Source organism: Prionailurus viverrinus, chromosome D1 (genome assembly GCF_022837055.1).
Source record: "Prionailurus viverrinus isolate Anna chromosome D1, UM_Priviv_1.0, whole genome shotgun sequence".
Lineage (NCBI taxonomy): Eukaryota > Metazoa > Chordata > Mammalia > Carnivora > Felidae > Prionailurus > Prionailurus viverrinus.
The window spans coordinates 89,368,577-89,382,245 of NC_062570.1; the positions used below are offsets into that span (position 1 = coordinate 89,368,577).

General features: G+C 45.6%; 1 protein-coding gene across 1 annotated transcript in view; it reads right to left on the minus strand.

The window, feature by feature from the left end:
* The window catches only part of SLC1A2 (solute carrier family 1 member 2), a 47,022-nt gene that overhangs the window by 10,451 nt on the left and 22,902 nt on the right, over positions 1 to 13,669 (minus strand). Inside the window, exons 7-8 of the mRNA XM_047878631.1 lie at positions 9,386 to 9,580; positions 4,691 to 4,825 (exon numbers count right to left, since the gene is read on the minus strand). Coding sequence (XP_047734587.1) covers positions 4,691 to 4,825; positions 9,386 to 9,580 — 330 coding nt within the window. The remainder of the gene's footprint in view (positions 1 to 4,690; positions 4,826 to 9,385; positions 9,581 to 13,669) is intronic.

Genomic DNA, 13,669 nt, shown 5'->3' on the forward strand with positions numbered 1-13,669 from the left:
AGACAGAGCCCAAATTACCTTGCCTACAAAAACAAGACACGGGTCCTGAGCGCCGGGGGCAAACACAGGGAGGCCCAGCAACACAGGGAGAGATTGGGACCAAAGGGAAAAACTGGGCAGGGACAGGTCCCTAGAAGGGGGTGGCAGGCACTAAAGGATTTATTTTTTATTTTTTATTTTTTTAAGTTTATTTATTTTGAGAGGGTTGGAAGGGCATGGAGAGAGGGAGAGAGAGAGAGAGGATCCCAAGAGAATCCTGACACGGGGCTTGAACTCACCAACCGTGAGATCACAACCTGAGCCGAAATCAAGAGTCAGACACTTGACCAACTGAGCCGCCCAAGCGCCCCAAGGATTTATTTTTTAAGGAGAAAAGGTGCCTAACACTCAATTTTTGCTTCCGTGCTCCCTGAAATTATTCACACTGATTATTACTTCAGGGAAACAAAACTCAAGATTCAATCGCAAATATAGGGAGATTTTGTCTTTTTCATCTTATAACTCTCCTGAGCTCTGCCCCTCCCCTTTGTTTTTCCGTGAACACATATTTCTTTTGTGATGCATTGAAGAATGATTCTTGCTGCGCAGAACTGTAGCCCCACCCCCACCCCACCCCCAAACTGCAATCTCGCTGCTTCCAGTCAGGGACGCTTTGGCAGGGAGGGAAGGACTCGAGGAAAGAGTGACATCCCAGCTGGCGTTGACATCACTGGAGGTCAGGAAAGTTGTAGAAAAGAACTCTGGTGGGAGCAGGGAGTCACGGCACAAGACTTCAACAATAAACTCCCAGCATCTTCAGAGATGTGATAGATGGAGGGATTGGTCTTCTCTTCCACCAGATATGAAGTGGGGTTTCGATCACACATAGCTGCACGAGTGTGTCTTAAAGAAGAGAACGAGACCCCAGATTGGCGGGCCTGGACCCCCAAGGGACAGCCAGATCAGTCACTCGATATCCACTACATTGGGATAAAGTACTTTTCTCTGAGCCTCAGTCTCCTCAACTATAAAATGGGGATAATACTATGAACCGGTCTCATCATTGGGGCCACCTTTGAAACAGGTCCCTGTAAAGTGCTTAGAACACTGCCTGATATTTCAGGAGCACTTCCTAGGTATTAGCTATGAGTATCCCGAGTCCTTTCCATCTGTTCTCGTCGGCTGGATGTGTGAACTGTCAACTGGTATTCAAAAACCGTAGCGGTGCTTAGATACCCACAATCAGGGACTCCTACTCCCCCTTCCGCGTCTCCAGTCTCTGGTTTCTGGAAGTGAGGTCCCTGGCCTGCATCACCTGGGAACTCGTTGGCAATGTCAATTCTTGGTCCCCACCCCAGACCTCCTGAATCTCCAGGGGGTTTGGGTGTGTGCTCAGGTTTGAGAATCCCTGCTCTATTCCCTCCAGGGAGGGATGTTAACAGGGAGCCTCAGAGCGCACCCCTCCACACACACCCCCGCCAAAGGGTGGAGGCCCTTAAGGTCTTCCTAGTAAGTTCACCTCTATCCCCCAGCTAGTAAATGTGTCCCCAGAAAAGACCTCCCCAGCAGTCTCATGTGATAAATGAGCCGCAGACCCACTTGGGTTTTCACTTTATTTTGGCTTCCCTTTGGCCACCTGTGGCCAGACCCAGTTATTTACGACCTCTTCCTGGGACTGGCTCCCAGTTTTCACTCCATCCTGCTTCCTTCAGAGAGAGAGGGGTGTCAGCGAGGTCTCTTATAAATATCAGTGGAGGATTCCCGACACAAAGGGCTTCTTGGCCCCAGGGGAAGGTTCTGGTTTTACCAGCCCCGCCCATCCGGTGTTTGAGGACTCCCGGCATTTTTCAGGGCCCAGAATCTTGGTTTTCACCATGACATTTACAGAGCAGCTAAGCCTGCCCACTGAAAAGCATCCAGGGCTTGGCGGGCAGTAAGGAGGCTCCAGCAGCCTCCAGTAAGTAAGATCTCCAGCAGCTGGCAAACACTGTCGGACATTAAATGTCACTGCGGGCTTTGTTTGGTTTTAAATTGAAAAATTGCTAGAGTTATGAGAGCTTACAAGCTTTGCCCGGAGAGAATAATAAATCCCCTCACCTTTTCCTTTTCTCTGCTTTTCCCCCACACACTATTTTACTAGGGAACGGCCAGCCTCCCCCACACCTCTGTCTTAACCCTCCCCCCTACCCCATTCACACCGTAATGGGCCCCCAACAGCCACGGAGCCCATGACCAAGAGCATGTTTCCAGAACTCCACTTGCTGGCGAGAAAGAATGTACCACCATTACTAATTCAAAGCAGATCTGACCTAGCTACAGACCCCTACGCACATTTTCCCAGGATCCTCTATCCTCCGTTTTTTCTTCTCTTCTTAAAAGGAACGTTCTGGCTTGTTTGTGTACAAACATCCATCACCAGCAGAATCCTAGTCCGGGTCTTAACACCAGAAGGGCACTCAAGGGCATTGGGTCTAGACTCCGCTTTTAAGCCGACAAGTTCCCATTCCCATTGTCCACGTGACACAGGGGAAGTCCAGAGAGTAGCTTGTGCGAAGTCCTCCAGAGAATAAGCACAGAGCTCAGATCCGGGGCTCCTGCCCCTTTGCTTTCCTTTCTCCAGTTACATGCCCCTCGCACCTCCCACCCCCACCCCTGCACCTGAGATCAGACCCCAGAACCAGAGAACAGCTCTTCATTTCTTCCTTCCTTTCCACTGCCAGCCTGGGATCGAGTTTTCTCATATACGGTTTCATCAATATAGGTAATCCAAATGTATCATCATTCTTGGGTTCGGCCAGCTCCCTTCAGCTGGCATGATTCCACCATGGAGTTAGGACGCCCTGCTCTCCGTGCAAGTATGCACATGAGAGCGCTGGTGTGGGGTGATCGGGGAGGACCCAGCCCTCCGATTCCATTCGCTGGCATTTAGGTCAGAAGTGGGCAGGGTCTTGGATGTTTCATGAAATGACTCTCATCCAACAGGCTTGGAAGCAAACGACTGCCAAGAAGACCAGGGCCCACAATGGTCTCAGAGTAGCTGAGACCTTGATTGTACCCCATTTGTCCCCACTTAGGCTTTTTCTGCTCTTTTGTTCTAATCTTGAGAGGAGGAAAAAACAGGTCAAATGGAAAATTCCCTTTTATTATGTAAAATCAGAGGTGACCCTAATAGGTCTGTCTTCCCTAACCTTTCCTTGGGCCTCTTTGCTTCTGCCCATTGCTAGATCTCCTTGGTTCTAAGTATGAAGTTGTGTCAGGTGGGACGTAGCTCTCCAGTGCCGTAGGCAAGACACTTACTTAACCCTTTCTGATTCCTGGTTTACTCATCTGTGAAACAGCCCTTAGGGCTCTTTAGGAATTAATCGCCTACAGATGCAAAGAACATGGCGGTCTCCGCCAAGTATCATCTCCTTTTCTGCATCTCCTGATGACATTACTGCATTTGTTTTTCACTCAAAGTAAGGAATTTACATTAGAATGAGGGGAGGCAGCCTCTATAATGACAATTTTTTGAAAAGATAAACCTCTAATGGTGGAATCCAAGCCTCCGAAACAAACCCAAGAAGAGGCTAGGCAACGTAGTCACAGCAGGTAAGGTAGGCCGATGATACACGGGTTCAGGAGGTTCAAGGAACAAAGGGTCAGAGGACCTAGTAAGCAAAAGTCACAGGGGAAGCAGATTTAATTTTAATAGCCTCCTCTGTCTTTCTTCCTGTGTGGAAAGGCCCCTACACGCAGCAAGTCTGTGGTTAAACTGAGCACACATTTAGTGAGCTCCTACTGACCCTAAACTATTGAAAATGCCTTCATTTCCCCCTTGTCCTCCCCCACTGAAGCCTACCCCACTCCTTCGCCTCCTTCATCCCATCCCCTCCCAATGCTTCCACCCACACACCACCACTGAGTCGCAGCGGCCATGACTGTGTGGTCTGAACTGACGTCCTGAGAAAGGCTCCCCTTGGGGCCTTCACAGGCGCCGAGAATAACCAAGGTCACAACAACAGAGAGCAAGTAACAATCTCCAAAAGAACACCTCCTGAAGGGCCAGGCCCTGGACAATGTATGACCCTCCTTTAATATGGCAGTGCTCACAGGTGCAGAGCACACATCACTATCCTTTTATATCTGTGTGCTATTTTTTGGTCTGTTTTATTGAAGTATAATTAACACACAATAAAATGTATCCATTTTAAGTGCATGGTTTGATGAGTTTTGACAAATGTAGACACCTGTGCATACCGGTGCCTACAGAACATTTCTACCACCCCTCATGATTTCCCTGTGCCCCTTCCCAGTTAGTCTCTTCACCCCCTCCAGGCCCAGGCAACCACTAAGCTCTTTCTATCGCTAGAGATTATACTGTCTTTCCTAGGGCTTCATATAAACGGGATCATACAGCATATACTCCCTCGTGTTTCTTCACTCGACATCATGGATTGAGACCCTCCGCAGGCATCAGTAGTGGGTTCCTTACTGTGATGCTTTAAACTTTGTATTATAATTTATGTGATTCCTCCACTGGACTGTGAGGCCCTCAAGGATTCCTTCTTCCTCTCTGGTTCCCAGTCAGGCTCTCCGTAAATGTTAGAGGGAAGAAGGGAGGAAAGGAGAGAGGGAGTTGTCACGGGGATTGGCTAAGACCCTGGCTGAAACCTTGCCTCCGGGAGGCAGTAGTCACATCCCCAGCAGAGCCCCATCCACCAGCACTTACAGCAACCAGTCCACAGCCACCAGCAGGCTGATGTCCTCCGTTGGCAGGCCCACAGCCGTCAGGATGAGAAGCATGGTGACGAGGCCCGCGCTGGGGATACTGGCCGCACCGACGCTCGCCAGCGTGGCCGTGAGGCTGAGAGAACAGAGAAGACCAGGTCACAGGAGAAAGAGGACTTGGAAAAACCATCCCTGGCAGGCAACTTGAAGCTCCAATTTTCCCGGCAGTCATAAAGGTTCTTTTCTTTCTCAAGGAATGGAGAAATCTAGAGTACTGAGACCCAGGAATTAGGGTCTATTGGATTCTACTCAACTGTGATGGAAATTTATAAATCCATGGATCGGAGCCTTATCCTCAGCATGATAGCCAACTAGCCTAATATATCACAGGGCTCAACTAAGGTAAGCGGGGCTCTGAAGCAGGCAAGGAAATAATAAAGGAGGAAAACAAATTGCCCTTAATCCTCCCATGGGAACATCACTGCATTCATTTCTGCTTACGCCTTTACCTCTCCGTCAGCCCCAGAGACATCTGGACTCTGAGGCAAGAGTCCGAGGAGGCCACTGCCAATGTTAACATGAGAACTCACAATAGCAAATATCCAGACCCAACTGAGTGGACATGAGGGAAACAAATCAACAGATTCCAAATGACATTAAGTTTGAGACGCCTGGACATTTCACCATGGACTGGAAAATACATTATTCAAAACGAGGGCGCCAAGAAAAGATAATGAAATAACAGGAGGCTTTCTTTCTGAAGCATCTCACCACTTGCAATGCCAAGGGCACACCCAGCACCATTTTGAAGTTGTCTCTGGAGGAGGGTTTCATCTAGGGCTCGAGTGCCCTGTCTAGACACCAGGGGGTCTCTGTGGTCCAGCAAAGGGCAATAACCTGTCTCCCTTTTCTCTGGATGCCATTTACAAAAGTCGTCATTTCTAAATGGAAAGATGCTTCTGAAAATATAGACTCCCAACTTGCTTTTGTGGGTGCTGTAAAGAAAAGGAGGGGCTTTATTTGCAGTTAGATCATTCTAGACTTTCTAGAGTAGGCCTGCTAGCTCCAAACTAAGAGTTGGGCTCCAAGACCGGTTTGAAAGAGCCCAGACCATTGTTGTGACCAAGCACAGAATCCTTACAGGTCTTACAGTGGGGAGGGACCCGAATTTACCTAATCTTACATATGAGGAAAGGCCCTAGGAGGTTTCGTAGTTTACATTGGTTTTTCCATAGTGCCATCCTTCCAGATTTAGACCTGTCACCCTAGAGACACCTTCCCTAGGTGGGGTCTACAGAACCCATCTGTGCTATTCCCCTGCCCCTTCATTGCGGAGCTGGTGTTAAGGCTTCAAGAACCCCGTATTCCCGGGATCCTTCTGGGTCATAGGAGGTAGTAATATTAGTGGTTATCAATGAGGATTATGGAATTAAACAACCTGGATTCAAACCCCAGCTCTTCCAGTGATTAACCGCATGACTTTGAGCAACTTACTCAACCTCTTTGCGCCTTGATTTCCTTATCTGCAGAAAAGGAGATAATAATGGTGTCTCACTCATGGGGGATCAGGAGCTAATAAATAAAAAGCACTTAGAAGAGGCCAGGCACATTGCCACCACCCAGTAAATGTGAATTATCTTATCAGGAAATCTGGGCAGGGTGAGGTCACTTTGCAATAAAAACTTCTCTAAAGCCCCAAGAGTTACAAGGTGGGAATTCTCAGCCATTTCCCTGACAAGGACAACAACACTAGGAAAGGGGGACTTCCCAAATCCCAACAGTCGTGGCCTCGGCCGTTTTATTTACAACATCAGTTGCTTCTGTTATGAGTCACTCTGACACATCCCTTTGCACTTTGGCCACACGGTCTGCCTGGTCCCTCTGGGTTGTGTGAGACGAAATCCTATAAAGAGAATTCTTCCTGGCAGTTGGTTCCCCCACACAGTTGCTCTATCCCAATTAATACCCTCATCCTACCATGGGCAGAGTGTCTGGGTGATTCTAAGTCCTGCGACCGCTTCTTGGGGCAGTGATCTCCTCTCCATCTCTCTATCCCTTTCTGCTTTTCCTGTCGTGCCACTCACTAGCCCACTTCTCTGAGGCTGGTTCTTGGGATTCTATGCAAGGTATGACACACACATTGTCACAGCAGAACTGCACAGTAACCCTGCAAAGTACATATGGTAGCATCTGCGTTCCATCTGGGCAAACCACAAATTGGATGGATGGAGAAACTTGGGGTCAAACAGGTTGACCATGGTCTGCTGGGGTTGGAACACTTATCTGCTGGATTGCAATGCCATGCCGACCCCTGAGACCCCCCCCCCCCCCAATCCCTTCCAACACCGAAAACTCTGAATTAATCAATCCCGATCATTGGTCGCTGGTCCATTCTTCCATCTCTTAATTTTTCATCTAACAGTGTGAACTTGATGGGCCAAGAATTCAGGGATCAGAATTCATCTTGTTTGGCTTCAAAAGAAGGGCTTTGTTAGGAAGCCCTGTTTGTCTCTGAGTTTTAAAGCAAGAGAGGTTGGTGGTCTCACGTGCAATCTGAGAACATGATTGAGAAGCCGTGACACCCGGATCTGAAGCATGTTTTCCACTGAGTAACAACATCATGGTACTCACTACATCACTGTCACATTGTTTTTTCGTATTCTAGAAGAACTGTATTTTATTGAGCATCAGTAATAACGATAATAGTAGCTAACATTTATTGATAGGTGACTGTGTTCCAGGCACAACGCTCTCAACCCCCTAGAATGTGTGATTATTGTCCCCATCACACCAGTGAGGAAACTGAGGCTCCCCTACAGTACTGCTGTGGACTGATCGGTGTTCCCCCACCACCAAATTCGTTTGTTCAAGCCCTAATCTCCAGGGTGATGGTGTCTGAAGACACGGCCTTTTCGGGTAAGTAGATCATGAGGGCTTAGTGCTCTTATCAGAGAGACGTAAGAGAGCTTGCTCTCTCTCCATGCACCAAGGAAAGGCCAGGCAAGCAAACAGCTTGCAGTCATGCACAAGCCAAGAAGAGAGAGTCACCGGGAACTGAATTTGCCAGCACCTTCACCTTGGATTTCCCAGCCTCCAGAACTGTGAGAAATAGATATGTATCATTTGATGGTCTATGGTCTTGCATTACAGCAGTCTGAGCTAAGACAAGTATGGACCTTGAGGGTGGTTGTAAGGATTAGACAAATTAATATATGCACAGAGGTGTGACTTTAAGTTTACGGAGAAGCAACGTGGTTGATTGACTCATTCATTCATTCTAGACAGAGAGAAAGTTAGAGTTGGGGAGAGGGTGGGGGGGGGGGGAGAAAGAGAGAGAGAGAGAGAGAGAGAGGGGAAGAGAGAGAATCCCAAGCAGACTCCACGCTTAGTGTGGAGCCTGACGTGGTGCTTGATCCCATGACCCTGCGATCATGACCTGAGCTGAAATCGAGAGACGCTCAACCACCTGAGTCGCCCAGGTGCCCCAGAAGCTATGTGTTGTTTTTTTAAATTTATACCCAAGTTAGTTAGCATATAGTGCAATATGATTTCAGGAGTAGAATCCAGTGATTCATCCCCTACATATAACACGCGGTGCTCATCCCAACGAGTGTCCTCCTTAACACCCATCACCCATTTAGCCCATTCCCCCAGCCATGACCCCTCCAGCGACCCTCAGTTTGTTCTCGACATTTAAGAGTCTCTTGTGTTTTGTCCCCCTCCCTGGTTTTGCTTCCCTTCCCTTACGTTCATCTGTTTTGTATCTTAAATCCCACGGACGAGTGAAGTCACAGGATAATCGTCTTTCTCTGACTAACTTCACTTAGCATAATATACTCTAGTTCTATCCATGTTGTTGTAAATGGCAAGATTTCATTCTTTTTGATAAAAGCACTGTGTTTTTAATGTCCTCTTGGGAAGGTGTTCTTCCCGAATTTCTTTTTTTCTTTTTTAAATGTTTATTTATTGATTTTGAGAGAGCATGAGCTGAGAAGGGGCAGAGAGAGAGGGAGACAGAGAATCCCAAGCAGGCTCCATCCCAGCATGAGACCATGACCTGAGCTGAAGTCAAGAGCTGGACGCTTAACCAACTAAGTCACCCAGGTGCCCCTCTTCCTAAATGTCTTAAACAATGAATACGTAGGGTAAAAAACAGATTTAGTATACTTGTTAGCTATTTGTAATAAAATGGTCGATACGCTATTGAGGAATCTCTTCCTTCCAGTATTTCATCATTTCTGCCATCACCCTCTGAAATGCTGAAGGGAACGTATTTTAACAAAAGGAAAACTGGATCCAGAGTCAGCTGATATCGGCCCCAGTGACGGCCCTCCCGGCTCATTAATGGGGCAGCTTTGGACAAACCGCCATGCTCCTTGAAGCCTGTGCTTCCTCGTCTATTAAACAGACAGAGAAATAACTGCCTTGCAACATCACAGGACCGTGAAAAATCAAGTAATATCAAATTTCCAAAGCAATTTCACATGCGCAGTACAAACAGAGGGCATGAGTATGAGCCTGCTTCTTTCCTGTCACAATATTTTCCCTTTGACACAGCCAATAATTCCTCTTCTGTGTTATTTCCTTCATTATTCTTCCACCAGGAGAACTGAAATCCAAGTGGCCCTGTCAAATGGAGTTAGTGGGGAAGGGACGAAGGTTAAATGTTCAGTGCTTCCCCACCTGCACCCCTCACCTCACAGTCACAATCTGGCCTCCATCCAAGATAACACCATTCATTTGAGCAATAAAGATGGCGGCCACTGCTTCATAAAGGGCTGTACCGTCCATGTTGATGGTTGCTCCAACTGGGAGGACAAATCTGGTTACACGCTTATCAATCCCCAGGTTTTCTTCCAAGCAACGGAAGGTAACAGGCAAAGTTCCCGCACTGAGGAACAAAGACAGAAAGAGAGAGACAAGAGTTTATGTCCACTTTAGAGAAACAGGACAAAACTCAAACTGGAATGCCAACCACAAAGTTTTTGTGCGTTTGTTCCAATCAGGCCATGTGACATGCAGAAAGCAGTGTTTGGAGGCAAATTAAAGACCAACTGTTTGGAGGTTCAAATTCAATCTTATTAAGATGCTCATAGGCACCAAGCTCTTTTTGTTGCTTCTGGTTTTCAAGATCTACTTAGAGGTTCACATTCTTTTTCCTTTGATCAGTGTTTCCCTCTTGGATGAAATATTAAAGGCCATCTGACTGCCCACATTAATTGAGCTGCTAAAAAAAAAAATGTGTCAGGAACCAATCAGCTGTCAACAGTGAAATGGAATAAGGAATTTTTGAATGACCCATAATTTCATGCTAGAAACACTGTTTCCAATGATGCATGGACTGCATCCAGCCTCTGGGAATTGCCCTGAGCTAATTTTGACAATGCTGGATAAACATCTTAAGTACCATTTAGCCTGAACCTGAGCTTCTAGCAATTCACTGGGGACCCCTATACCCCTAATACATGGTCATTGGCCAACTGTACAGTCTTTCCAACAACATAGGGCAGAAAAGCATGTGCTCTGTAGCTAATCAAAGACCCAATACGGAATGACTCCACCCCCACTCCGCCCTGGAAATTCCTGTCCGGAACTTACCACCGCATGACCCAGCCTCAAGGGCCAGAACCCCTGACATGTTCGTGTGTCTTCTAAATTAGGAGACCTGTAAGGATAAGGGTTGCTGATGGCCAAAATATTATTCCCATGTGGAGGGAGGCACATGGGAGGGTAGGTGGATTTGCTTCCAAGTTTAAGTAATATGGAAAGAAATGCAGAACGCCCATACTGCCATGCGAGTTCTTTGTGGTCCTTTCTCTTTTGGGGTTTTTTTGGTTTGGGGTTTTTCTGTTTGGTTGTTTTGATTTTGTTTCTGGTTTTTTTGCTTTTTTGCTTTTTTTTTCTATTCAAAGCTTAGTAAAGTGAACTGGGGAACCTCCAATGCAGACACACTTATTTCTAGCATGCACGGACAGCCTCATAGCTTCCTCCCTCTACTGGTCAGAACCAGGGCTCCCGCCAAGTTTGACATAGACCGTTGCCAGAGGTCTCAGTTTCTCGGAGAGTAGTAGAGAGCCACCAGCTTCAGAAAAGCTAAAGAGAATGCAGATTCCAGGGCCTACTCAGAAACAGGAAGCAGAAGCTCTAAAATTAGAGTCGCCTAAATCTGCATCTTATTAAACCACTGATAAACAAGCTCCTCATAACAATCTTAGGGACGTCAGCGTCATCTTATGGCAATATTCTTTGTGATTTCAAGTCAGAGGTCTGTCTTATGCCTCCTCCTTGCTCTTAGGGAGAAGAAATGAATGTTTGGAGACCTCTCATTACTAACACCTTATAAACCCAGGGAGAAAAGTTGAGGTCATTGTATTTGGTTAGCTTCTCCAGCTATTTTAATGAGACATTAGTGTCCCATTAATTTATTCCTCCCACCCCCAGGCCCTCCCCACCCCACCCTTTCTTAGGACCCCTTTGAAGGTTTCTAGGACCCCGTGACTAGTCTGAAATGGCAGCTGTGGTTGGTGGCTGGGATTTTCAATGATAGGAATCTAAGCAAACTTCGGGGCGGACGAGAATATAATAATTTTTATTATGGTATTCATCTTCCCAAAATGTCATCAAGAGGTCTTTGGACAATTAAATAGATTAGGGAAAGTAATTGACAAGGTATGAAAATAGTCTCAATTTCTTTACTGAACGGGCTTTGTGTCTTAAAAGTCTATATATACCCAACCAATTCAAACTGGGACTTGGGAGTTTTAACTCTTTCCTGTCCTTCCAACATTCTGACGTGGATGTCTTCATGTGTTGCTAATAATAAGTCTTCAAATGTTGCTAATAATAACTATCAGTTACTTGACCGTCTTTTTTTTTCTAGAGTAGTTGTAATAGCATGCACTGATGTCAGGAGGATGCAGAGACATGTGTCCCAGGGCACCCTCTCTGTTAGTCCTCCCTGACATCAGCCTGTTGAGAAAAGGGGGTGACCCCTTCCCCTTCTCCATCAGTCCAAGGTCCAAGGAGGTAGAAAGAAATTTAGCGGACTGTACTGGGGTTTTGTTTTTTTTCCCTGTGGTCATAATGGCTGAGATAGTTCTTAGTACGTGGTTTATGCCACAGTTTTTTCTTTAAGTGTATTTTCTTCTAAAAAATGAAATTCTGCATCCAGGAAAGAGCCACACTTTCAACAAAGATTAAAGTCACTTGAAAGACAGGGTAAGGAGAAGGGTCTAGCATCTGTGGCCTTGGCCAGATAACCCAAGCGTTTGGCTGATTTAAATATGAACTCGGGCTACCCATATGCTTTTAAGATTTACTTTGTCTTGTAAAGGTACTAGGGATAACTATCTAGTCGTTCACAGGAAAGATAATAATATTTTTAAAGATCAAAACCGCAAAGGTACTGGAAGAAAATATAAAGTAATGTTTCATAATTTTTAGTAGAGATGTTCCTGAGAAAATTGAAATTCTAAACACTAAATGAAAATAGTAGCAACTTCAACAATACACAAATTAAAAACTTCCAGGGGCAAAAAGCCCTGTAAATTTACAAAACAAATGTCAGGTAGAGAGGAACATCATTTGTGACATGTGACACTTGAGTTAATATTTTTATATGTGAAGAGAGTGAAACAGCCAATCAGGAAAGAAATAATACCCCAACAGGAAATGATCATCACAAATAATTCACAGGGTTGGGGAGGGGAGAGGAGGATGGTCTGTAAGAACACAAAGAGATGCTTGCCTTCGCTGGTAATCAAAGAAATGCAGAATCGATGAGATCATTTTTCACCAATAACATTGGAAAGTATTAAAGGGACTGATAATATCCAGTGCTCGTAAGTAGGTGGGGAAAAGCATACTCTCACACCCAGTTCATGGGGGCATAAACTAACATACTTTTCTGAGCGGCAAACTGGGGGTATGTTTTACAACAGCCGGTGTGCTTACCATTGGACTCGGAAATTCCACTTCTATAAATTTACCTTGAGGGGATCATCAGACAAGCTTGCAGGGATGTATTTATAAGGATGCCTGTTCAATAGACATGCCTTAAATGTACATCCCAAGGTGGAGACAGGGGTGTATTATAGCACCTGCAGTATATTATTATGCCGTTTTAAAATAGTAGGAAGATGTATGTTGATAGAAATTTTATAATAGGTTGATCAGTAAAAAATACAGTTTGCAATATCTATATATAGTAAAACCTGGAAAAAATATATGACTGTTAAGATGAAGTAAAAGGTTACTATCAATTATCACTGGGTAACAGAATGACTGGTGATGTTCATTTTCTCCTTCAAAATTTTATTCACTGTCTGAACTTTTTCCCAATGAGCAAACACCACTCTCATAACCAGAAAACAAATATCAAACTAAAAATGATTGGTTTTGGAAAAAAAAAAAAAAGATTTACTTTTTTTCCAAAGAGAGGGGATCTTTGTGGATAGAGATACTTAGCCATAGGGAGTTTATAAGACCAAGTAGGAAAAAGAAATTTCGGGATGTTTCCCTTCATCTTGGGAAATCAAATGCAGAATGTAGATCCCGAGGATTCTATGTATTTTTAGCATCTTCTGAACCCCCACATTCTACAAGTACCAAAATCTCATTGATTTGCAAGATGGAAACACAATTTGGCTCCTCGGGTAGTCACCACTATTGGCCTGTCGGGTCACTTAAGGAAAACCCGACTGCTTGCTCAGTAGCCTCGTAACAGCAGTCACTCTGTGTCACAGGGTGACCATCTCACTGGCAATGCATGGTCATGGGATCAACAAGAATCAGCTGACAGGTGACTCCAGAGATCACGCTGAGCTAGGGTCTGCAGCCTGCTTGCCCCCACCCCCCTGCCCCCACCACCTGCTTCATGACCTCTGTCTCCGTTTTGTGACCCTTAGTTTTGTAAAGAAATACTAACAACTAGTGCAGTCTGAAACAATAAAACTCTTTACTCTTTGAAATTCTAAATTGG